Source organism: Pelophylax lessonae (assembly GCF_965119305.1).
Source record: "Pelophylax lessonae genome assembly, chromosome: 8".
NCBI classification, from domain to species: Eukaryota; Metazoa; Chordata; class Amphibia; order Anura; family Ranidae; genus Pelophylax; species Pelophylax lessonae.
In genome coordinates, this window is record NC_138775.1 from 107,736,388 (window position 1) to 107,762,881 (window position 26,494).

The window sequence follows — 26,494 nt, forward strand, 5'->3', positions numbered from 1 at the left end:
AAAACAACACCATCAGTCCCAGAACTCGCATGCAGGTCCAAAGAGAAGACCATGTGCGGAACAGCAACAGTCGACCGCAGTCTAAAGTGCCAAGAGTTTTGACCCCGGAGGGAGAAACACCCTGACTGAGGACAAGTCCAAAGTCAGACTCAGAAAATCCAGTCCAAACCAAGAGATCCTTCCCCACTGCAAAAAACTGAGTTTTTTCCAGAACATAAGCGGGATGTGAAGGTAGGCAACTTGATGTCTATGGAGGCCAGGAAGCCCCCTTATGTAGAGAAGCCACCACCGTGCAAACCAATACCAACTTGAATTTGTGATCTGCACAGAACCAACAAAAGACCAGTAGGTCCAGTTCGTTGAACCAGAGCCTGAACTGCCCCACAGAGCGCCTGTAAGCAATCCGGAGACAGACGCACATTGGAAGGGAAAAAACCTTACCGGAAATAACCGGATCGAAACTCGATCTTGCAACTGGACCGCATGACTTCCTGAACCCAGTCAGCCTGGGATCCGGGCCAGCAGCAGGTCCTCGACCCCCTAGATGGGAGAGGAAGCTCCTTCAGGCCATTTAGGCATTGGCAGCAGGTCTGGAAAGACCAAACCCATGTACGCCAGACCAGGGTCGCCTGGAACCCACGCGAAAGTCTGGAAGGACTTCGCCACATTGACTGTCCCCGAGGGACAAAGAAACTGTTTGCGAGTCGAAAGGGAGGAACCCCGACTGCAACGAAGGCCCTCACACCTGACAGCCTGTGTCAGCCAGGGCAGCGCCAAACAGGCGATCCCCTGAAAAGGGAGATCCATTAAGACCTTCTTAGAAGTTTGATCCGCAGACCAACACTCCGGTCAAGTAGACTCTGGTCAACCACCGCCAAAAACGACAAGGTGTTATACAAGGGAGCCTCGACAAGCGCGGCATCGCAAACAAAATGCAGCTCCTGTGCCAGCTGGTCCAACAGCTCCTCCAGAGCAAGAGGGACATGCCCCACACCAAATTGCGGTGTTGGGACTCCGCCCATCAGGCAGAGTTTGCGTGGCAAGGGCAAACATGAACACTGTTCCCAGTGCAGCTACGCCAGGGAGCACAGAGCGCAGGCCACAGCCCGGGCCATTTTATCACCTAAGCCCTTAAAGGACGGAAAATTTCTCCAACGGAACAACGGTAGTCCCATTCAGCTAGAGACCGTACATCCACCAAAAGCGGAAACAGTCCTCTGTACCAGAGACTCCCCCAAAAGGGCAACGGCTAACGGACGCTTAGACACCCCAGGGGAATGTCTCAGACGGTTCCACTCCTACATGAGCAGCCAACAAAATGAGCAGCTCCGGGTGGCATGTGAGTGCCAGATGCCACCTGCGCCTTAGGCTCAGCAGCCGCTGCAACCCCCAAATTGCAGGGTTCCATGCACCGAAAACAACCAGTGCATCCACCAGCGCCTGTCGAGGCAGGGGAGGTGCAAATGTCATCCTCATCATCCGAGGAGACAGGGCGCGAGGTAACAGACCTAGCAGGGAGGCCCATGCATGCGGCGCCTGAGCCAGACTCCGAGACATCAGAAGAGGCAGGGGTAGGTGGAGAAACATTTTAGCGCACCTACCACCACCCCCCGGGCCCAAATGCGTCCCGAACTGCTGAAAAGGCATAGATGGACAGCGGAGATCCAGAAGGCCCTGAGGCCTCCGTGAGGGGGTCAGGTGGGAAAAAATGGCCCGCAGGGTCCATACTGAACCTGAGGAACCCGCCAGCAACTTTTAAAAAAAAAAATGAAAAAATTACTTTTTTTTTTTAAAACGGACCCACAACGCTACAGCGCCCACCGGAGATCAGGCACGCGCTAACGGACCCTCACAGAGAGGGCGAGACCACCCTCAAGACTCACTGTCCTTCAGGCACTTCCACCGGCCTTCACTGCAAAAAATCTCCAGCAAAATGGCCGAAAACGGGTGTACCAAAATGGCCGCCTCCATAGAAGCAGACAGAGGCTACAACAAAATGGCGGCCCGCCCGATAATCGCGGCATTCGGGGGCCCTTTGGGGGACCCCCCCAAACGCCCATCCACTTCAGAAGAACCCCAGCAAGGCCCCCCCCCCCCGCACAATCATTGAGCACCGCGGACAGCGCACACTCGGCCCGGCCCCCCATGCGGCCTGCACACTAGGCCCCAGGCTCGGGTAGGCCCAAACAGTCCCCCACGTGAGGGGGGCTGGACAGGAGGGGGTTCACAATAGGACAGAGGGAAACCCAGGAGTGCGAGGGTCCGACCATCCCAGGGAGAGGGCCGGCGTCCACCACAAAATCCGTCAGGGAAGGGGGGGAACATTTATTCACCACACCGGGAACACAGGCGGGCGCCATCTCTTGACAGGACCCCACTCCACCGGAGAAGGGGGCTGTCGGCCAAATAGGAACGCTGCAACATCAGCCTAGACCCTGTCGTGTGCGTCCTGGCGAGACGTTTAACTCGCAGGGCCAGTCCCCGTCCAGTGGGACTATGTCGCGGCTGACCCAGCGCGGAGCTAAGGCCTGCAGCGCTCGCTGGCCAGACTGGGGTGACCACTGGATATGGGGGTCCTATCTGTCACCCAGCACGGCATAATTGCTTGAAGATCTCACATGAAAAAAGTTCCGGGGAAAAAAAGGCTAGCTAAAAGAATTCTACATGAAAAAAACACTTTAAATGCCAGGACCAGAGATCCCAGCAAGGAACTGGGTCCTTACTCCTGACTAGGCAGATTAAAACTGACATCCTATGCAGGAAGAGAGAGGGTGTACCCTCCGGGACTGCGCATAGGCGTAGCCAGAACTTTTTCCTGTCTAGTACTCCTGTAGCGGGCAGTATAACCCTACTGATATGAATCAGAGAGAACTGCGTCCGTCAATGAACGATAACGTTTTTTTCCCCAGGTGATGACATCACCCAGCTCCCCTACAACTGCCAAAAGACATGAAACTGGGCTGGTTGGTTAGTGCCACTTTTGTACTGGTTTGTGCCATTTCAATCTCAGTTCTATCCCCTTTTGTTTCTCAATTACTAACAATTTAACCACTTGCTGACCGTCCTATAGCAGTTTAACTGCTAAAGGACGCCAGCTAAGCGTAAGATCATGTATATATATGTGATCCAGCACTAGAGATTGGGGGGGGGTCGAGCGCGCAGCTTCAGCTGGTGGGATCATTTACAGCAGAAGCCGATCTGCGGGTGCCGGACACACTATGTCCGCTGGCACCTGCTGATCATCGGCCGAACTAAGCTCTGCCTATGTAAACAAGCAGAGTTCCATTCTGACATGGGGGGGGGGGGGGAAGGACTAGATTCTATGTTCCTGCAAAAGGGAGACTCAAATCCATTTATTCCCCTAGTAATAGCAGCACACATAGTAAACACAAACACTGGCTAGGAATACTTTTAAGCCGTTGAGCGCCCTAGATGTTTTACCCCTTCCCAGCCAGTCATTAGTACAGTGACTGTGCATATTTTTAGCACTGATCACTGTATTACTGTCATTGGTTTCTGCAAAGTGTCAGTTAGTGTTCGATTGTCTGCCACAATATACTATCTGCAAAAAAAATAAAATTCCAATATATATCACATAGTTTGCAGACACTACCATTTGCGTAAACCAATCAATATACGCTTATTAGGATTTTTATTTTATTTTTTACAAAAAAAAAAAAAAAAAACATGTAACAGAAAACATATTGGCCCAACTTTAATTTAAAGACATTAGATTTTTTTCAATTTTTCTTATTGGATAGGTTTTATAGCAGAAAGTAAAAAATAGGTTTTCCCTAATTGCCGTTTTTTGTTGTGTGTAAGGCAAAAAATAAAAACGAAGTGGTGATCTAATACCACCAAAAAAAAATAAAAGGCATCAATTTTATTTGGGTACAGCTTTGAAATTGTCAGTTAAAGAACGCAGTGCCGTATCCCAAAAAGTGGGCCTGGTCATGAAAAGAGGTAAATCTTCCAGAGGTCAACTTGTTAAAACGAGGTCACCAAAACCCCCCTTACAACCGGCAAAAAGACACAAAACTGGGCTTGGTTGGATCGTGCCGCATAAAATGTTTATTAGTGCTGTTATAACAGCTTGTTTTTATGTGATCAAACCCCGCCCACTTTGCACCCCATGTTATTAAATCTTAAAAACAAATATACCATTTGTTAGGCTACATTCACCCTTGGGCTGAGCGTTTTAAGGCATTTTTTCAAGCATTTTTTGAGTAGATTTGCAATTATTATAGGTGTTTTTAATTTAAGCGTATTTGCTATTATCAACAGAAACCTGTGTAAGCTGTGGATTGATGGTAGAAAAGGGGAGGGGAGCTGCTGTATGAGCTGAAAATGCCTGAAAAAACACTTGAAAAAAAGGCTAATTTCTCACTGTTCAGGCATTTTCCACTGAAATCTAGTGACAAAAAAAGCTCAAATCTGCCTGAAAAGTAGCTCATGTATTTTCTAAGCAACAGGCATTTTGCTACAGGTGACAAAACATTCAAATGGGAACATAGGCAATTGAAATTAATGGAATTTTGCTTGTTATGTGTCTTTGAACGTCAACCTGAAAAACGCTCAAGTGTTAACGGGGTCTTAGTGCTAGGTTTGTGCTTTTTTGTGCCATAAAAATAAAAATTTGTGCTGCTTTTATTTTTAAGATAATAATAAGTGTTTTTTTCCCCCAGATGACATCACCCAGCCCCCCCTACAACAGCAAAAAGAATTGAACCTGGGCTGGGTGGTTAGTGCCACATTTGTACTGTTTTGTGCCGTTTTACTCTCTATTCTTTCTCCTTTTTAATTTATTAAAGGTCACCAAACCTCACCCAGCTCCACCCTACAAGAGACAACATGCATAAACCCGGGCTAATTGGTTAGTTCTACATTTGCGCTGTCAACATCTCAGTCCTACTGCTTTTTATTTTTCATTAGTTTAACCCCTTTGGCCCCACCAGCGCTTTACGGGGTTGTGAATTTCAGGAGGCGAGGCGGGGCTTGTGATCATGTGACCACCATGATTGGCTGTCACGGTGGTCACATGATCAGAAAAAGTAATGATTTTTCATTTGTCGTCGCTCACTGTGCCGGGAGCGTGCTCTTGGTACAGCTCTATTGACACTAATGCACGCAAATATGTGGCTACTCAGCGCCAAGGCCCAGACGCTGAGAAGCCACATATTTGCGTGTGCTTGGCGCCTAGGGGTTAAAAGGTCACCAAAGGTCATTCAGCTCCCCTAAAACATCAAAAAGAAATGAAACCGGTAAAAATGGTAGCATACAGAAGACATACGATTGATTAGCTTACCTGTTGAGGTGCTCGACCAACAAAAGATTTGGGGTCAAGTAGCTGGTCCAACTGAGTGTGTATGGGGGCAAAATAGGAGTCAGATTGGATTCTATTGATCAGGTCATTGTCTCCACCTTCATGTTTTACTACAGCTGCAGCTTGTTGGGACAGCACTCTGATCCGCTCATGGCAGTCCTAACATATAGAATAGAAAACATTTAATGGACTATCAAAATGTGATGGAGCAGATTTGTAGAAATTAAAATGTCGAACATTGAAAAGAACAGAAATTTCATGTAGCACTTTCAATCTATGTTTTAATTGTATACTGGTCAATTGTTGGCTTTATACAATGTCCTTTGTTTATAATTTATTTTTTCTCTTCTTGTTTTGTAAACCGAAAAACTGGATTTTTGTACTTACCGTAAAATCCTTTTCTCTGAAGTTTGACAGATGCAGCTCCATATCTTCTATAGACCACTGGGTTATGCTCCTCCCATCAGGAATAGGCAGGAAGAAGCTTTACCACGCCTATAGGGCTGTCCCTGCAGGCATAACCCCACACACTCTGCTACAGCATCTAGTTTCGCTACAAGCAGTGTTTAGAAGACAAAAAAAGCCCATTCACTCAGAAGCAGAGGGGCGGGTGCTGCGTCTGTCAAAGGAAGAGAAAAGGATTTTACGGTATATACAAAAATCCAGTTGTCTCTATAGTTCATCGACAGACGCAGCTCTATATCTTCTTTAGACTATTGGGATGTCCCAAAGCAGTATTTTCATGAGGGGTGGGAAGACAAGGGAAAGAAGAACGTAACTTAACGTAATGAAAGAGGAACAACTGGAGCTCACCTAAAAAACATACACCCTCAGAGAACAAAAAAAAATATTCTCTTTAAACAGCAGCCTGCAAAACCTTGTGGCCAAAAGAGGCATCAGAAGATGCCTACACATCAATTTTGTGAACGTATGCACAGACGACCAAGTCGCCGTCTTGCAAACTTGCATCACTGACGCCTGATGGCGAAAAGCCCAAGAGGCACTCAGCGCTCTGGTAGAATGCGCCTTCACTGGGAAAGAAGGAACCTGACCTTTCAGCAAATAAGCCTGAACCACCATCTGCCTGATACATCTGGAAATGGTCGCAGCTGACACAGCCAATCCTTTACGAGGTCCCTCAGTAAGGACAAAAAGAGCATTCGATTCTCTAAAAGACTCAGTGGCCCCCAGGTAAACCCTAATCGCCAGAACCACATCCAAAGAATGCAAGCCAATTTCCTTGGGATGTTTGGGTTTGGGACAGAATGAAGGCAGCACAATGTCTTCATTCAAATGAAAATCAGAAACTGCCTTAGGAAGAAAAGACTGATTTGGTCAGAGTACCACTTTATCTCTGTGGACTACCAAATAAGGCGAGCAGCAAGACAATGCCGCCAATTCAGGTACTCTGCGGGCAGAAGAAGTGACAGCCACAAAAAAGGCAACATTCTGAGACAATGAAATCAGAGGAATCTCCTGAATGTTCTCAAAAAAAGGCTTTTGAAGAACAGATAATACCGGATTTAGATCCCACAGAGGTAGCAGGGACTGCCTCGGAGGGGCCATATGGCGCACTCCCTGAATGAAGGTACGAATGAAGGCATGCATAGCTAACGGGCGTTGAAAATATATAGCCAAAGCCGACTCTTGGCCTTTGATAGTGCCCAAAGCCAACCGCTGTTCAACCCCCTTCTGCAGAAAGGCCAAAACCCTAGCAACTGAAAACAAGCGAGGGTGCACCTTCAGCGATTCACACCTTGAAATGTACGATTTCCATGTACAATGATATATCTTCCTGGGAGTCGACTTCCTAGCCTTTAATAGTGTAGGAATCACAGAGTTAGAAAGACCTCCATCCCTCAACACCTGGCTTTCAACAGCCATGCCGTTAAAGCAAGCGATTGTAAAGAAGAATGGAAGATCAGACCTTGAGACAGCAGATCTTCCCTGAGAGGAAGTCTCCAAGGAGCATTGGCGATCAACCTTACTAGGTCTGCGTACAAAGACCGGCGAGGCCAGTCTGGAGCCACAAGAATGGCTGGGATCCCTTCCACCTCTACCCTGCATAAAAGCCTTGGCAGGAGTTTCAGCGGAGGAAAGGCATAAATCAGCCGAAACTGACCACAAGGAGCCACCATTGCATCTGTGGCATCATCAGAGGATCTCGAGACCTGGCTACATAGTTACATAGTTAGTGAGGTTGAAAAAAGACATCAGTCCATCCAGTTCAACCTATGATGTGTGTGTGTGTTTGCTGTTAACCGTACATTGTATACCCCCTGTATGTTGTGGTCTTTAAGGTGCCCATCTAATAGTTTTTTGAAACTATCAATGCTCCCTGCTGATACCACTGTTTGCGGAAGAGAATTCCACATCCTTACTGCTCTCACAGTGAAGAACCCCCAGCGTGTTTTAAGGTTAAACCGCCTTTCCTCTAGTTTTAGTGAGTGGCCACGTGTCTTATTGTATTTCCTTTCTCTGAATAGGTTTTTCCATATGCTAGGGTTGCCAGTACAATATTTGTACATTGATATCATATCCCCCCTCAAGCGTCTCTTCTCCAGAGAGAATAAGTTCAGTGCTTGTAGTCTTTCTTCATAGCTTATGTCTTCCATTCCCCTAATTATTTTTGTTGCCCTTCTCTGGACTTTCTCCAGTTCCAGCACATCCTTCCTGAAAACCAGGGGCCCAGAACTGGACAGCATACTCCAGATGTGGCCGGACCAGAGTCCTGTAGAGTGGAAGAATAATCTCTTTATTTCTGGAGTGAATCCCCTTTTTTATACATCCCAGTATTCTGTTGGCTTTGCTTGCAGCGGCTTGGCATTGCATGCCACTGCCAAGCCTGTTGTCTACCAGTACCCCCAGGTCCTTTTCCATCCTAGACTCACCCAGAGGTTTCCCCCCAGTGAGTAGCTTGCTTTCTGGTTTCTGGCACCCAGGTGCATTACTTATCATTTTTCAACATTAAACCTCATCTGCCATGTAGTTGCCCACCCCATAATTTTGTTCAGGTCCGCTTGTAAGGTTTCCACATCCTGCCCAGAAGATATTGGCCTGCTTAGTTTAGTATCATCCGCAAATACTGAGATTTTACTCGATATCCCCTCCTCTAGATCATTTATGAATAAATTAGACAGGATTGGCCCCAGGACAGAACCCTGGGGGACCCCGCTTTCCACACCCGCCCAATCTGAGTACTTCCCATTAATCACCACCCTTTGCAACCTCCCCTGGAGCCAGTTCTCTATCAAGGTACTCACCTTATGGTCCATACCTACCTTCCTTGGTTTGAACAGTAAGCGTTTGTGGGGAACGGTGTCAAAGGCCTTTGCGAAGTCCAGGTACACCACATCCACAGGCTTACCTTTATCTAGGTGGCAGCTCACTTCATCATAGAAGGTTAATAGATTGGTTTGGCAAGAACGATTTTTCATGAATCCATGCTGATTACTACTAATATTACAGTTTTCATTACTAAAGTCTTGTATGTGGTCCCTTAACAGCCCCTCCAAAATCTTGCAGACTACTGATGTTAGGCTAACCGGCCTATAGTTACCCGGGATATATCTTGGCCCCTTTTTAAATATTGGTAACGCGTTGGCTTTTTTCCAATCAGCTGGCACCATACCCGTCTGTAAACTATCCTTAAAGATCAAGAATAATGGTCTGGCAATCACCTGGTTGAGCTCTTTAAGAACCCTCAAGTGCAAGCCATCCGGTCCCGGTGATTTATTTATGTTAAGTTTCTCTAGTTTAGTTCTAAGTATATCTTCTGTTAGCCATGGCTAACATTCTTTTGTGAAGACTGAAGAGAAGAAATGATTTAACACTACCGCCTTTTCCCTGTCCTCTGTGGCCAAAACTCCCTTATTGTCTTTTATGGGGCCAATGTGTTCTGGCCTCGCTTTCTTACTGTTTATATACTTAAAGAATTTCTTGGGGTTTTTTTACTCTCTTCCGCTATATGTCTCTCGTGTTCTATTTTAGCCGTCCTGATTTCATCTTTACATTTCTTATTACACTCTTTGTAATGCTTGAATGCTGCCAATGACCCCTCAGTCTTGTATTTTTTGAAGGCCTTTCCTTTAGCATTAATATGCATTTTTATGTTGGAGTTTAGCCACCCAGGATTTAGTTTTGCTCTTTTAAATTTATTTCCCTTTGAAATGGACTGGTCAATCCCTTTGTTAAGTATGCTTTTGAAGCACTCCCATTTTTCCTCCGTGTTCTTTGTTCCCAGGGTTCTATCCCATTTGATATTTTCTAGCAGAGAGCGCAGTTTTGGGAAATTGGCTCTTTTGAAATTCAGTGTCCTTATATTGCCCTTGTGTTTACTATTACTATAATTAATACTGAAACTAATTGACCTATGGTCACTGTTTCCTAAGTTGGGACAACTTAGGAAACAGTGACCATAGGTCAAATTCACAGTATTTCTATATCCGTGAGCAGGTCTGTATTGTTGATAATCAGTAGGTCAAGTACCGCATTGTTTCTTGTCGGTGCATTCACCATCTGACCCATGATATTGTTCTGCAAAACATTTAGGAACTGCCGAGCCTTGGCTGAATGCGCGGTTCCTTCTGCCCAGTCTATATCTGGATAATTAAAGTCCCCCATTATAATGACATTTCCCATTCTTGCTGCCAATCCTATCAGTAAAAGGAGGTCCGCCTCCCCCTCCTCCCTCTGGTTCGGGGGCCTATAGCATACGCCCAATATTACCTTCCCCACAGTGCCTTCCCTTTGAAGTTCTACCCATAGGGATTCTGCCTCGTCCATAGCTCCATTATTAATATCATCCCTCATATTTACCTGTATACTGTTCTTAATATACAGACATACCCTCCCCCTTTTTTACCTTCTCTATCTCTGCGTTAAAGGGAATACCCCTGAACGGTCGCCATCCAGTCATGAGAGCTGTCAAACCAAGTCTCTGTTATCCCCACAAAATCTAAGTCCTCCTCAAACATCAGCAGCTCCAGCTCTCCCATCTTGTTAGCCAGGCTTCTGGCATTGGTATACAAGCCTCGTAATTTTGACCAGTTACATATATCCTCATTTGATGTTTTTAGGCTGCTTTCTTGATTTTTCCCCATACCCCCCCTGGGTTTAGGAGCTCGAACACGCTACCGCTAATTATTATACCAAAAAACTATCAGCGCAAACCAAAATATGTGATGTAAACTCAACACAAATTCACTGTGCGTAAATAAAGTGCATAAATGTGAAACATCAACGTGTAAAAATAAATAAATAATGTCCGGCAGCATACACCAATCGTGTTCACAAATCACAATAACCTGATAATCATATAAAAAACGTGATGCGCCAGAAATACACAAATAATAGGAGTGATAGTATTAAATGAATGATTATAAACACATCCAGTTCATAAGGCACACAGTAGTGCTCGTGCTCAGATCCAATAGTAAATATATAAAGTGTCCCAGTGTTCAAAGAAAGATGTAATCCAGTGATGACTGATAACACAAATTGTGAACACCAATACGTGAATCCCTCCACCAGATGGATTAGCCTCTCACCTTCCTGCAAGACCCAAACGGGCCAGCAATCGCATTTATATCAAGGATATAGGACTCCAGGAAAGGGCCTCCCTGTTTATCACCTCCGGGGATCACGAGACATATATGGGGAAAAGATATGGCAAAATCTAGTGCTCTCTGCTTGTTAATTCAAATGGGCTTTATTAAAGAAAATGTAATCAACTCACATTTACAAGGCACTCAGCCGTGCCTGCTGTATTGGCAAGATCGTGGTCATTGCACCGGAGAGAAGGTTTGCGTCGGCCATGCACGCTCCGCCCCCCTATACGCGTTACGTCGAGCGTGATGCTCCTCTGACTTCCTCGGTAGGGGTCTAGGTAGGACCCCTACCGAGGAAGTCAGAGGAGCATCACGCTCGACGTAACGCCTATAGGGGGGCGGAGCGTGCGTGGCCGATGCAGACCTTCTCTCCGGTGCACTGACCACGATCTTGCCAATACAGCAGGCACGGCTGAGTGCCTTGTAAATGTGAGTTGATTACATTTTCTTTAATAAAGCCCATTTGAATTACCAAGCAGAGAGCACTAGATTTTGCCATATCTTTTCCCCATATAGGTCTCGTGATCCCCGGAGGTGATAAACAGGGAGGCCCTTTCCTGGAGTCCTATATCCTTGATATAAATGCGATTGCTGGCCCGTTTGGGTCTTGCAGGAAGGTGAGAGGCTAATTCATCTGGTGGAGGGATTCACGTATTGGTGTTCACAATTTGTGTTATCAGTCATCACTGGATTACATCTTTCTTTGAACACTTGGACACTATATATTTAATATTGGATCTGAGCACGAGCACTACTGTGTGCCTTATGAACTGGATGTGTTTATAATCATTCATTTAATACTATCACTCCTATTATTTGTGTATTTCTGGCACCCTAACGCTAATGTCCCCATTTCTGCCCTCTGAATCTTGCTTTCCACTGGCTAATTCTACATCTGTACCCTCCCCCCCATCACCTAGTTTAAAAGCCCCTCTAACTTTTCGGCCATCTTCTCACCCAGTACGGTTGCACCCTCCCCATTTAGGTGCAATCCGTCCCTACCAAAGAGCCGGTGGCCGACTGAGAAGTCGGCCCGGTTCTCCAGGAACCCGAAACCCTCCTCAGCCACTTGTTAACTTCCCTAATCTCCCGCTGCCTCTCTGGTGTGGCTCGAGGTACAGTTAGTATGTCTGAAAATACTACCTTGGAGGTCTAGTCCTCAACTTAGCTCCTAAGTCCCTGAAATCATTTAGGACTCTCCATCTTCTTCTGCCTATGTCATTTGTACCCACGTGTACCATGACAGCTGGGTCTTCCCCAGCCCCACCCAGTAATCTGTCTACCCGATCCACGATGTGCCGAACCCGAGCGCCTGGTAAACAACAGACTGTTCGGCGCACGCGGTCTGTCCTTCTAATAATTGAGTCCCCTACCACCAGCACCTGTCTTTCCTTTCCCTTTCTCCCAGCCTCACTGGAGGAGTTATTCCCCTGGCAGCTAGGGCCGTCGCTCTGCTCCAGCAATGCTGGTCCCTGACTGATTTCCCCAACATCACGCAACGGGGCGTATCTATTGGGGTGCTCCAGCCCAGGACCAGCCTCCTTGCCTTGTCCCCTTCTACCCCTCCTGTCACCCCTCTACTCTGCTCTGATGCCTGCACCTCCAATACTCCGCCCACCTCTGTGCAGGCCCCTGCCTGCGCATGATTGGTACGATCCTGGCTCTCCTTCGGTATGGACATTTGGCTCAGTGTTGCCAGCTGCCTCTCTAGATTCAGGACCTAAGCTTCCAGGGAAGCAACGTGCTTACATTTTGCGTATTTGTATTCGCCCTCGATCGCATGATCGAGGAACGCATACATATCACAGGATGTACACATCTCCACACCCGCCGGGCATTGTACCTACTAATCTAATGGGGATTTAGTAATTAAAGTCTGTCCTGTGTGGCTGTTTCCTGGCTTCCTAACTCTACTGCACAACACTCACAATCGCACAGCCTGGTCAGTCGCACAACACTCTCAGTCGCACAACACTCTCAGTCGCACAGCCTGGTCAGACGCACCACACTCTGTCGCACAGCCTGGTCAGTCGCACAACACTCTCATTCGCACAGCCTGGTCAGTCGCACAACACTCTCATTCGCACAGCCTGGTCAGACGCACAACACTCAGTCGCACAGCCCGGTCAGACGCACAACACTCAGTCGCACAACCCGGTCAGTCGCAGTCGTTGAGCACAGTCGCACAACACTCACAGTCGCACAGCCGGTCAGTCGCAGAGCCCGGTCAGTCGCCTACAGTCCCTAGCTATTCCCCTCTGCCCCCCCCCCACCAGCTGCCCAACAGCTGATCGGTCACCTACTCACGTGCTGCTGTTCCAGGTCAGCAGCTCACTCCCAGTCCTTCAGCCCCCCTGGCCGTCCTCCGCCGCTGCCACCGTTCGGTGGTCCCAGGTACTTGCAGGTATCAAGGTACTATCAGATCTACTGCTTGCCTGCCCTGGTCTGTCCTTGTCTGATGGAAGATCCTGCAGCCTCCCCATGTCAGTCTCTCTACACGCGGTCTGTGTGATCCCCCCCCCTCACTCAGCCAAACAGCTGATTCAGCACACTCACGTTTCTGCTGTCTCCTGTCCTGTCAGTCAGTCAGTCCCTGCACGCCTGAAGTACTGTCCCTGCCGCCTGGTGTCTGTCATGTTTCGTTGGCAGTTCCCCTTCAGTCACTGGCTTCTGTCGAATCTCCCTCAGCTGTTCCCCTTCACAGAACAGCAATCACAGCTCCCCTCCTCTCCATGTGGTGCTCTCCTCTGCCTCTAGTGGCCACCAGCAGAATGACAGCCAGAGTGACCTCTGCACCTTCTTGTTGAGACGAGAAGCAAACAGATCGACTCAGGTAATCCGCTTGCCAGTTCTCCACACCTGGTATGTGCACAGCAGAGGGGGCTGGAACAAACTGTTCCACCCAGGGCAAAATCTCGGCCACTTTCCAGGCCGCCAAGACACTCTTGGTGCCCCCCTGGTGATTGATGTAAGCCACAGCTGTGGCATTGTCCGATTGAATCAGAACCGGCCAATATTGCAGATGAGTCGTCCAGTGGCTCAGACAAAGCTTTATTGCTCTGAGCTCCAAAACATTTATCGGCAGTTTGGACTCTTTTACTGTCCAGGTTCCCTGGGCACAGAGCTTCCCCAGTACCCCGCCCCAGCCCGACAGGCTGGCGTCCATGGTTACCACCATCCAAAACAACGGGAGGAAAGACTTGCCCTGGCATAGTGCTGGAGAATGAAGCCACCATAACAGAGCAGATCTCGTGTTGTGGCTCAACCAAATCAAAGTGTCCAAGGACTTTGGATCCTTGTTCCATTTGAGAAGAATCTCTCTTTGCAAAGGTCTGATATGGAACTGAGCAAATGGTACTGCCTTGAAGGTTGATACCATCAGACCCAAAGCCCGCATGCAAGTTCACAGAGAGGACAGATTGTTTTCCAACAACAACAACCGGATCGCCCCCTGCAACTTCTGCAGCTTGTCCGGGGGAAGAAAGACCCTCACCAAAGCTGAATCCAGAGTCAGGCCCAGATAATCCAGGTATCAAGGTGGATTTTTTTAAATTGATGTTCCACCCAAACTCCTGCAGGGTGCTGACAGTGATCGTAAGCTTTTGGCAGTGGACATGGGTCAGCATTGGCCCCCTGACTAGTCTGGAGCAACACAGCCCCAATTCAAATAAACGGTGATGAGCTGTGTGTTCTGATACCTTTTTATCAGAACCAGCATTAACATTTTAAGCAATTAGAGCTTCAGTAGCTCTTCAATTGGATCAGACGACATTGGCCAGCCTACGCTTCCCACATGCATCAATTAGCCTTGGTTGCCCATGACCCTGTTGTTGATTTTCATTGTTTGGAACACTTTTGGCAAGTCATGACCATTGTAAACTGGGAACATCACACAAGAGCTGCAGTTTTGGAGACACTCTGACCAAGTCATCAAGCCATTACAATTTTGCCCTTTTCAAAGCCACTCAAATCCTTATGCTTGGCCATTTTTTCTACTTTCAACAAAACAAACTTCAGAGATATGTTCACTCTCTGCTTCATATATCCCACCCACATTCAGGTGCTACCATAAGAAGATAATCAATATTATGCATATTTCCTGTCAGTCATAATGTTATGACTGATCAATGTATACCTGGAAAATACAGACTATGAACGAGAAGGGACCAAATCCAAGAATCTGCTGATAAAAATAGTATTAGTAGTAGACAGCATAGGTTTATGAAAGATCTTTCTTGCCAGACCAACCATTTAATATTCTATGAGGAGGTCAGCTGTAATCTGGATAAAGGAAGGCCTGTGGACGTGATGTATCTAGATTTTCCTAGGGCACTTGATACAGTACCTCAAATGCTTAATAGACAAATTAAAGTCTTTGGCATTGATGATATAGTATGTACCTGTATAGAAAATTGGCTGTAGGAGTGCGTCCAGAGGGAGATGAGTATTTGCAAATATGCAAGGTCTAAAATTGTGAGAGGGTACCCCAGGGCTTTGTCCAAGGACCAAATCTGTTAGATTCGTTCATAAACGATAAAGAGGTTGGATTAAATAGTTCAATTTCAGTGTTTGCTGATGATACAAAGGTAAGCAGGGCAACAGGATATAGCAACTTTACAGAAAGATCTTGATAAAATGGAGGGGTGGGCAGCTATATGGAAAATGAGGCTTAAAATGTAAAAATGTAAAGGTAGTACATGTGGGAGTTAAAAAAATATGTAAGCAATTTATTCGTTAGGGTGAGAACCTCTGGGTATATTGAGGATTTAAAATGATCCGGAGGCCCAAGATCATCACAAACTCAGCAACAGAATGCTATGTCAAGCTCCAGCAAGCAAGTCAGATCCCTGGCACGTGGACAGCAGAGATCACTAAACAGTGTTTTTCCATCCATAAGATGTTTAGGCTTGCTCCCTGTAAGGTCATATGACTCCTGGTGCTCCATTGGTAATTTATTCATGCCATAGTCGTGGCGCTGTCTGATTGCACCCTAATCAGGTATCCATGAAAAAGAGGGGGGGGGGGGGGTGTCCAAGGAAGAGCCATCTTTATTACTCTGAGCTCTAAGATGTTGATGGGGAACTTGGCTTCTTTGGGCGATCATGTTCCAGGGAACTGGGAGAAACTGTGAAACTGGCATATGTTTTTATAAGCAGGGAGACACAGCAGTTCTAGTAAGCCAAGTAAGATGGATGTAAAAAAGGGGGGGTGGGGGAGGATAACCGCGCTATGTAAAGGAAAAAAGAAGCAGCAGCTTCAAGTGTGACAACACCAAACAATAAATAGAATATAACAAGCTGCGCTAAAACAATATATCAGTGCTATGACATGCCTTGAAAATGTCATTCCTGACGAAACGTACGTCGGTCGCGGCGTGCTGATGTCATCGGAACGAGACCAAGGGCGGGCGGAAGAGCCGACCGGCCGGCGGCTTGTATCTTCTACACGCTCTCCGCTCATTGATGTTTGTGAGGTTTTTTTTTTACCTAATTTGATTTTAATAAACCATACAGTTTTAAGCTATGGGGTGTATATTTATTTTATACATGTGACCTGGGGATCAATGCCCATGCTGTGTGACTTCAATTCACCATCTTTGGAGGCCATTGAACCTTTTGATACCTGGATGCTGGAGCATATGTGATCTTGGGTGTATCTATATTCCAATTGGTTTTATATATACCAACATCTGGTAAGCGGTTTGCATTATTGGGTGGCGGTCACTGTCGGCAACTGGTGGAGTCTGGTTCACATCTGGATTGTCCATATTCACTATTTTGCAATTATTAATTTATTTCTGGTAAGCAGTTCGCACTATCGGTGGTGGTCATCATTTTGATTGATTTATATCTGGTAAGCAGTTGGTACACTTGGTGGTGGGCACTTCAGGTGAATCCTTCCTTGGATTTTGTCCTTTATGGTCCCTTCACAGTTGTATGTGTATGATTTATTTCACATATATTTTGCACATTTTTGGGATTCCCTTCTACGTTTACAAAATCCATATCAGTATTACGCTATGGGATCTTATATCCTTTTTCCTACGTGTACAATCTAATATCGGTTGAGGCTATTCATGGTCCAGGATATTTGGAATACAGCGAATACAATTCACAAGGGAGCTATTTTCGGTGGCTTAGAGAGTGGAATCCTCTGAATTGGTTCACTATTCACCATTATCTGGTAAGCAGTTTGTACTACCAGTGGAGGTCCCACTATATTTGAAGATTCCTGTTTTTCATCACTGAGAAAAATACTTGAATCAAGAGACTATTAGGACTTTAAAATCTTTTTATATATACACACGTGTGGTCATAGCACTGATATATTGTTTTAGCGCAGCTTGTTATATTCTAAACCAAGTAAGATACATTATTTTTTTAAAAACAAAAAGACTCACAAACAAACAATATAAATAGGCATGTCACTTGTGGGGCCCTTTCTGTGTAATCCAGATCTGGACCGCTGTCACTGGTGGATACCAGGGCTCCTGGTCAGAGTGGCGATCGTACCTCCGTCAGCTGTGATGTAACCGCAAGTGGGGCAGGGAGATCAACAGGCACGTGTTCGGAGCATGCATGGTCCTTCCTTAGGCTGTGTTTTGACATTATTTAAAGGTATTGTAAAGGCAGAAGGTTTTTTTTTATCTTAATGCATTCTCTATGCATTAAGATAAAAAAATTTCTGTGTGTAGCAGCCCCCCTATTACTTACCTGAGCCTTACTTTATCCAGCGATGTTGCAGGATTGTCTAAGCTACCTGGCGCTCCCCTCCACATTGGCTGAGACAGCAGCATGGCGCGATTAACTCCCACTGCTGTCAATCAAAATGATTGAGACAATCAGGAAAAAGAAGGGGGGGGGGGCGAGGTCGGGTCACAGCTCCGTGTCTGAATGGACACAGGGAGCTGTGACTCAGCTTGGGTGCCCCCATAACAAGCGATTGCTGTGGGGGCACTCAACAGAAGGGAGGGGCTAGGAGAACTGAAGAGGACCTAAGACGAGGAGGATCCAGGCTGCTCTGTGCAAAACAAACTGCATAGAGCAGGTAAGTATAACATGTTTTATTTTTCAGGAGGAATATGATCTTCATTTGAGCAGTTTAATACATCTGATATATAACATGTTTGAGACTATACACACACTTTATTGCTTTCTAGTTTCTTTTATTGTAGCTTTGTTCTGGTGATTGGGCTCAGACCCACTGTATATATTACATAATCTTATAGATATTTTCCCTTGCCACTCCCCAAGCGCGACTTAATACTCCATTGGCATCTGTTTTTACCACTGTCCAATGGTATGGTAGAAACAATTCCCCTATTGCCAAGGCTGGATTGTAAGTCCAACAAGTTAAGGGACAGGTTTGTTCCATACCTATGAGATGTTGTGTTAGAGAAGCCTTGCATGGAATTGGGCGTATGGAACATCCTCAAAGGAGGTCACCACAAGGCCCAGAACTCTGATGGAGACTCTTACAGGGAAGCTCCTATGATCTCAAGGCCTGAACATGAGATCTGCAAGGAATAGGTTTGTTTTCTGGAAGAAAGACTTTTGCTTGGGCTGTGTCTAGAATGAGGACCAGGTACCCCAGGTGAAGGAAAGGTTGGAGTGTGTTTTTTGGAAGAGGAATACCTAAGTAAAAGCCTGAAGTATCTGAATAGTTCTGTGGATGTGTGCAGACAGCTGGAAGAGAGACAAGTCATTCAGAAGAAGGTTATTTGCATACCCTGTGACCTGAATGCCCTCAGTTCTTAATAGGGCAAGAAGGTTTGCAAATACCTTTGTAAATACTCAGAGCAGAGAATAGGTTGAGTGGTAGTGCAACAAGCTGGAAATGTTTGTTTGCTTTGGCTAAGTTACATAGTTAGTCAAATTGAAAAAAGACACAAGTCCATCTGACTCAACCAATAAAAAACAAAAAAAGTAAAGAAAACCCAACCATACAATCCCATATAAACAAACCTACACCCGCAGTTGATCCAGAGGAAAGCGGAAAAACCCCAGCAAAGCATGATCCAATTTTCTACAGCAGGGGAAACAAAATTCCTTCCTGATGCCCCGTGAGGCAATCAGATATTCCCTGGATCAACTTTACCTATAAATATTAGTACTAGGGATAGACCGATATGGTTTTTTCAGGGCCGATACCGATATTTTGGTCACAACGTATCGGCCAATATTTTGTATATTTAAAGTTTTGAATAAAGTTTTGACAATTTTTGACACAAATCTGGTACTGAACATGTTCATTTTTGTTTAAAGCTTAATGGCTGGCTTGCTGGCACCCTGTTGTGGGTGGCTGGCTGGTACAGGGCCTGTGGATGTGGGTGGCTAGCTGGCACCAGGCTGCTGTGGGTGGGTGTATGGCTGTGATACACTCCTGCGAGACTAGTCCCGACTCCAGACAAGGCTGTCCAAGGCGAGGGAGGCAGCCTAAGAAAGCAGAATGTGGTCACAAAAATATTTGCAATATAGGCCAGTTCCAGGACCAATACAGATTTATCGGGGAAAGTGCATATCGGCCTTGCTGATAATCGGTCTATCCCTGATTAGTACCCATTTACATTATGTACACCTAGGAAAGAAACCAGGCCTTTTTTAAAGTAATCTAGGGAGCTAGCCAGAACCACCTCTGGAGGGAGTCTATTCCACATTTTCACAGCTCTTATGGTGAAGAAACCTTTCCGTATTTGGAGACTAAATCTGTTTTCCTCTAGACGTAAAGAGTGCACCCTTGTCCTCTGCGTTGATCTTAAAGTGAATAACTCAACATCAAGTTCACTATATGGACCACTTATGTATTTATACACAGTGATCATATCACCCCTTAATCTCCTCTTCTCCAGAGAGGAAAAAATCCAGCTCCTCTAATCTTTCTCATAGCTGAGCTTCTCTATGCCTCTTATCAGTTTGGTTGCCCTTCCCTGCACTTTCTCCAGTTCCCCGATATCCTTTTTAAGAACTGGTGCCCAAAACAGAACTGCATATTCTAGATGAGGTCTTGCTAATGATTTGTACAGGGGCAAAATGATATCTCTCTCTCTGGAGTGCAGATATCCAAGTGCAGAAAGCACTGATGAGGTGGGTAAATGAGAAACTGCAAATCGGCATCTATGGGATGCCAGGTATTCCCTTTGTCTCAGAAAAGCAATTACTGACCTTGGAGAGTTCATATGAAACTTTGGAAACTTGAAGATACTTTTTTAAGGATTTTAAGCTCAGGATAGCGTGAATACAGCAGTTGGATTTTGTTACTGTTACCAGATAGAATAAAATATTTGCAATATGTCCTCTGGAGGTACTGGAGTGATCACCCCAGTTTTTCATATTTTTGAAAGAAGAAACAGTGAGGGAGTAGAGTTTGGAACTATTTTGTATCCCTTTAAAACCACTGATTGAATCTATAGGTCTGAGAGGTCTGTGACCCACAGAAAAGCAAACTGTAATATATATTCCTCCACCTTTAGGATTCAGGGCACCCCTTCATTGGGAAGAAGCCTTTGGGGTAGACTTGTTGGATTTTGTGAAATATAAAGAATCCGCGCTTAGGATAATTTTTAGCCTTTTATATGGTATTTGATACTGGCTGCAGCCCACCTATACACTATATTCCTAGAAATATAGTAAGAATAAAGAATAAGAAAAAAGGTGTGTGGCGCTGCCAGAATATGCGAATTGTTCTGTGTGTCTTTCAACGATGCTAAAGATATATTAGATAAATATGTGTCTCCAATGTGAATAAGAACTTAATAAAGTGTCAAGTGCATCATATATGTGACTGGTGAAAGGTGTATAGTGAGTACAACAATAATCGGCGATCCAACCCTGTGAGGGGTACATAAAAGTGCTAGAACAACTTCAAATATAAATGGGAATAAATTAGGTGATGCAAGTGAATAAAACGTAAGAAAAAATGTGAGTGATATCAACCTAATAAATAGATAAAAATGATAAAACTCAATTGGATCTGCCTAAAAACAATACCACATGGGTGAACTGTGAAAATCCTAAAACAGTGTAACTAAACAATAATTAGCATCATATATTGACATGGAATATATTAGGTAAAACTAGTAAAACCACTCTAAAATTTGACAACCATAGTCCAGTAACTAGTAAGTCCGTGGTGACTGGAGGGCCTAAAAAGAAGGATAGTCCCACAACGGAAAAAACTCCCTCAATTGGGGGGAGCAAAAAGTGGCTTGAGTGCAGGTGCTCTAACGGAGAACTTGGGAGGTGCTCGGATATCAGTGACCATTCAGTGCTCCCCGAACCCCTTAGCTGCACTCACTAGAGTTGATCACCCCTGCAGGGGTATCAGGCCTTGGATATTTAATCCTGGGGTCCCCTTCTCTGGTTGTTGGGGTCACTATATGGTTCGATGTTCTGTCCGAGTCCTGCGTGCCAAGGTCCCTGGAATTGGGGTCCACCGGTGCACGAATATGTATGGGGGAAGAAGGCTCACATAGATATGTGAGCCTTCTTCCCCCATACATATTCGTGCACCGGTGGACCCCGATTCCAGGGACCTTGGCACGCAGGACTCGGACAGAACATCGAACCACACAGTGACCCCAACAACCAGAGAAGAGGACCCCAGGATTAAATATCCAAGGCCTGATACCCCTGCAGGGGTGATCAACTCTGGTGAGTGCGGTCCAAGGGGTGCGGGGAGCACTGAATGGTCACTGATATCCGAGCACCTCCCAAGTTCTCCGTTAGAGCACCTGCACTCAAGCCACTTTTTGCTCCCCCAATTGAGGGAGTTTTTTTCCGTTGTGGGACTATCCTTTTTAGGCCCTCCAGTCACCACGGACTTACTAGTAACTGGACTATGGTTGTCAAATTTTAGAGTGGTTTTACTAGTTTTACCTAATATATTCCATGTCAATATATGATGCTAATTATTGTTTAGTTACACTGTTTTAGGATTTTCACAGTTCACCCATGTGGTATTGTTTTTAGGCAGATCCAATTGAGTTTTAATATTTTTATCTATTTATTAGGTTGATATCACTCACATTTTTTCATACGTTTTATTCACTTGCATCACCTAATTTATTCCCATTTATATTTGAAGTTGTTCTAGCACTTTTATGTACCCCTCACAGGGTTGGATCGCCGATTATTGTTGTACTCACTATACACCTTTCACCAGTCACATATATGATGCACTTGACACTTTATTAAGTTCTTATTCACATTGGAGACACATATTTATCAAATATATCTTTAGCATCGTTGAAAGACACACAGAACAATTAGCATATTCTGGCAGCGCCACACACCTTTTTTCTTATTCTTTGTTGGATTTTGTGTTCCAAAGTTTTGTGCCAAAAGGAAGGGCCGTCTTTTGGCTTAGCAGCTGAAGCCTCTGTTCAGTGTTAAGCTGCTTTACATTTTGAGGAGGTAGAAGCACCTGAAGGAGGGGATTTTGGAACCATCAGCTGTGAAAGAAGGACCTTTCAGTCTGTCACATCTTTGATAAATTTGTGCATGCAAAAGTAAAGAGAGCCTTTAGGAGTGTTTTAAACTTTCTGTCAGCAGAATCTTTGAATTAAAGAACACCTTCTACAAGTACAGTAAGACATTTAAAACTAAAAACGGCGGGGGCATGGCCTGAAGCTCAATGGAGTAGGACACATAGACCGTGAGCTCCGCCGGCATCATCCTGATTAAACGATCCTGCTCCCTACCTGACGACTGAATTACCTTACTTCGGTCTCCTGTCCTGCACGGACCCGGTGGCTACATGTCTCCTCCTCGGCAGAAGTCTGAAGCCGCCGCCAAACTGGAGAAATTCAGGCACAAAGACAAGGAGGCCCCACCGGCGAATGGCGCGGCCCCGTCTTCACCCTCGGACGTTCCCGCCACTGATCTCGCCCAAGTCCTGGATGCCATCTCGACCTGCCAGGCGACCCTGACGGCGAAAATTGAGGAGGTGAAGGTGGATGTCTCTCTCATCCGGCAAGACATGCAGCGGCTCCGGGAGCGGGTGTCGGAGACGGAGCGCCGCCTGGGCCACGTGGAAGATGCGGTCCCCCCTCTGCAGGCCTCCTCTGACCAGGCCGAACGCCACATCTCCATGCTCATGGCTAAACAGGATGACTTGGAGAATCGCATGCGTCGCAACAATTTGCGATTTGTTGGCCTACCTGAGGGCGCTGAGGGAGCCTCCCCGGCCACATTCCTTGAGGAACTCTTGGTTACCACCTATGGCCGCGAACCCTTCTCCCAGTCGTTTGTGGTAGAGCGGGCCCACCGAGTGCCATCCAAGCCGCCGCCTCCAGGAGCTCCTCCGCGGGTGTTCATTGCTAAGTTCCTGAACTACAGGGATCGAGATGCTATCCTTCGTCTGGCCCGGGACAAGGGCAATATCCCTCATCTTAACTCGCAGGTACTGGCCTTTCCTGACTTCTCCGCGGAGGTGCAGCGTCGTCGGGGCAAGTTTGTGGATATCAAGCGGAGGCTGCGGGCCTGCAACTTAAAGTAGGCTATGTTGTTCCCGGCCCGGTTAAGGGTGGTAGGAGAAGACCGGGTGCATTTTTTTTGAGGACCCGAACGAGGCTGTGGCGTGGCTGGACAGACTGCGCCCTGCTTGAGATGTAAGTACTTTATCTCTTCCATGGTTCTCGCCCGTTGCCTGCCCTTTGCTTGTCCATGGCTATTCTGAATCACCTGGAACTTTTCTCGCTGGGGAATATATTACACTCTTTGAGCCTCATGGGGGGTCTTTGCAACGTTTCCCTGATGTTACCTGTGACTCTTGCCCTTACTTTTGGACCCCCCTTCTCCCCCCTTGATTTCTGTTTGGAAGCCGCCTTTATGCTTTCTGTGTATCCGGCCTGACTGCAGAACTTTCAACAGACTGCCGTGCGGACTCTTCTCCGGTTTGCTCCATCCACGTGTCCCCTGGGTGCCGTGTCCCCTGGGAGCTATCAACCGGAGGCGTCCACTGCTCTCTTTTGTTTTTCAGAGAATGTTTGCCCCCCCTGCTGCTATGTGCCCGTGTTGCTACCATGTATTGGGCACTGGCTTTTTTAAGTTTGGTACCCCGGCCATGGGTGTGTTGGATCCTCCGGGGTCTCCACCATGGCTGGTGCAATCTCCTTTCAGCTTTCGTTGGGACACTTTGTTTGGGGACATATGCTCACACAAGTTGGGGTTGGTGTAGAGCTGGGTGGGTTAGGGTTTTGTTTTTTATGGCTGTTTTTTGTGTACTGGATATGAAACGATTGCACTATAACTATGTATGTCTATGTCTGTGTACTGCGCTATGTTTCTGTTTTTTTATTTTCTCAACCATGCATATCTCTGCTATGTCAGATGGTTCTTTGCTGTGTCTCCCAGTAGGTTCGGTCTCCGCTGACTGGTACCCTCCTCCTATCATACCTTTTTATCTGTTCCCATGGCCCCACTGAAGGTACTGCTTTGGAATATCCGGGGAGCAAGGGACAAAATTAAGCGGACGGCCCTTTTTACTTTTTTGAAGGCCCAATCGGCCGATATTATTGTATTGGTTGAAACACATGCCACTGGCTCTCTGGTTCGTGCACTCAAGAAGCCGTGGATGGGTTGGGCCTTCCATGCCACGTACAGTTCCTATTCCCGTGGCGTTTCTGTGCTGGTGGCTAAGTCCCTCCCATTTGCTGTTTGCTCAGTGGAGACTGACCCTCAGGGTCGTTATGTTTTTTTTACAAGTGACTCTTGCAGGTTCCCCTATGTTGCTAATGGCATATTATGTACCTCCCCCATATACTGGTGCTGCCCTGGGGGCGGGCCTTGATTTCTTGGCTCGTCACCCTTCGGTGCCTGCGATTTGGCTGGGAGATTTCAACATGACTATTGACCCCATGCTGGACAGGGCGGGCTCCGACTGCCCTGCTCGACCATCGGGTGGATTGACTCGATTTGGGCGAGTTGTAGCTCAGTTCTGCCTTGTTGACACATGGCGCCACATCTATCCCACCAAGAGGGCTTACTCCTGTTTTTCTGCGGCTCATGCATCCATGTCCCGCATAGACTATATTTTTGTTTCACCACAGCTTGCTCCCTGTCTGCAGGCAGCGGGCTTTTGTCCTCGTATCCTGTCCGACCACGCCCCTTACTGGGTGGTCCTGAACGTTTTGTCCAGACCACCGCGCAGTAACTGGCGTCTCAATCCGTTCTGGCTTGATGTACTCCCTGACACCGACCCCTTGGCGACGGAATGAGACTCTTTTTTTGGGATTAATGACGGCACCGCAGATGTCCTGACGGTATGGGATGCGTTTAAATCACACGCCTGCCTACATATTTCGACCGCTATTTCTAAGTTTAAGCGCCAGTCTCGAGCCTCCTATGCCCAGGTATTGGAGGATCTAGCCTCGCGCGAGGCTCAGTATGCCCTAGCACCTACCCAGGAAGCTCTGAGTAGCCTTCGGCTACAGACGAGGGTGGCTGAACAGCTTAGCTATGAACGAGCCCGCCATAAAATGTTTTTTGCTAGACAGCGTATTTTTGAACAAGGTGAACGCCCAGGCAGGCTTCTAGCGTACCTGGCTCATTTGGACGCTCGCCCCCCCCGTTGTTATCTCCCTAGCTGCCCCTGATGGCTCTCTGATTAGTGATGCTGCTCGGGTTGCTGGTATGTTTGCAGAATTTTTCCGTGATACCTACTCCTCCAAGGTGGCCTATGACCCCCCTGAACTGTTTGCTCTGTTAAATGATATCTCCCTCCCTCAGCTCTCGGCGGATCAAGTGGCGGCCCTTGAAGCCCCCTTCTCCGCGGAAGAGGTGCAGGAGGCGATTTCTAGTTTTTGCTCGCTGTAAGGCACCGGGTACCGATGGACTCCCGATCGAGTTTTATACTCGTTTCTCACCTACCCTGGTCCCTAGGCTTTTGGCCCTGTATCGCTCTATCTTTGAGGGAGCTGCTTTGCCGGACTCTATGCGTGAGGCCCACATAATACTGCTCCCGAAGCCGGGGAAGGATCTTCTCCAACCTGAGTTGTACCGACCTATTTCTCTCTTACAGACCGACGTGAAAATCTCCGCTTGAATCAAGTTATCCTCACGCTAATACACTCTGACCAAACCGGTTTTATGCCCACGAAAAACACTGCGTACAATACCAGACGACTTTTCATGAACTTACAGTCCTCGCATGATCGGATTGGGTCTCGCGTGGTGGTCTCGCTTGATGCGGCTAAGGCCTTCGATTCTGTCGAATGGACCTACTTGTGGCACTGTTTACGCTCCTTTGGCTTTGGCCCGCGCTTCATCAAGTGGTTGACCATCCTATACGATGCCCCTCGAGCGCGGGTGTTGGCGAAGGGCTGGACTTCTGATGTGTTTCCCCTTTCTCGGGGTACGCGTCAGGGATGCCCTGTCTCTCCCCTATTGTATGCGCTTGCGGTGGAACCCCTGGCGGCGGCGCTTCGCTCGCATCCGGACATCACGGGACTCTCCGTCGACCCTCTGGTGGAGACAGTTAGTCTGTATGCCGACGACATGCTCTTGTACCTCTCTGATGCGGGTCCTTCCCTGGCTTCGGCTCTACAGGTGATCGAACGGTTTGG

At 46.8% G+C, this 26,494-nt stretch overlaps 1 protein-coding gene across 1 annotated transcript in view; it reads right to left on the minus strand.

The window, feature by feature from the left end:
• ADSL (adenylosuccinate lyase) overlaps positions 1-26,494 on the minus strand; it is a 481,027-nt gene that overhangs the window by 43,821 nt on the left and 410,712 nt on the right. The window contains exon 12 of the mRNA XM_082265904.1: positions 5,306-5,482. Within this exon, the coding sequence (XP_082122030.1) occupies positions 5,306-5,482 (177 nt within the window). The remainder of the gene's footprint in view (positions 1-5,305; positions 5,483-26,494) is intronic.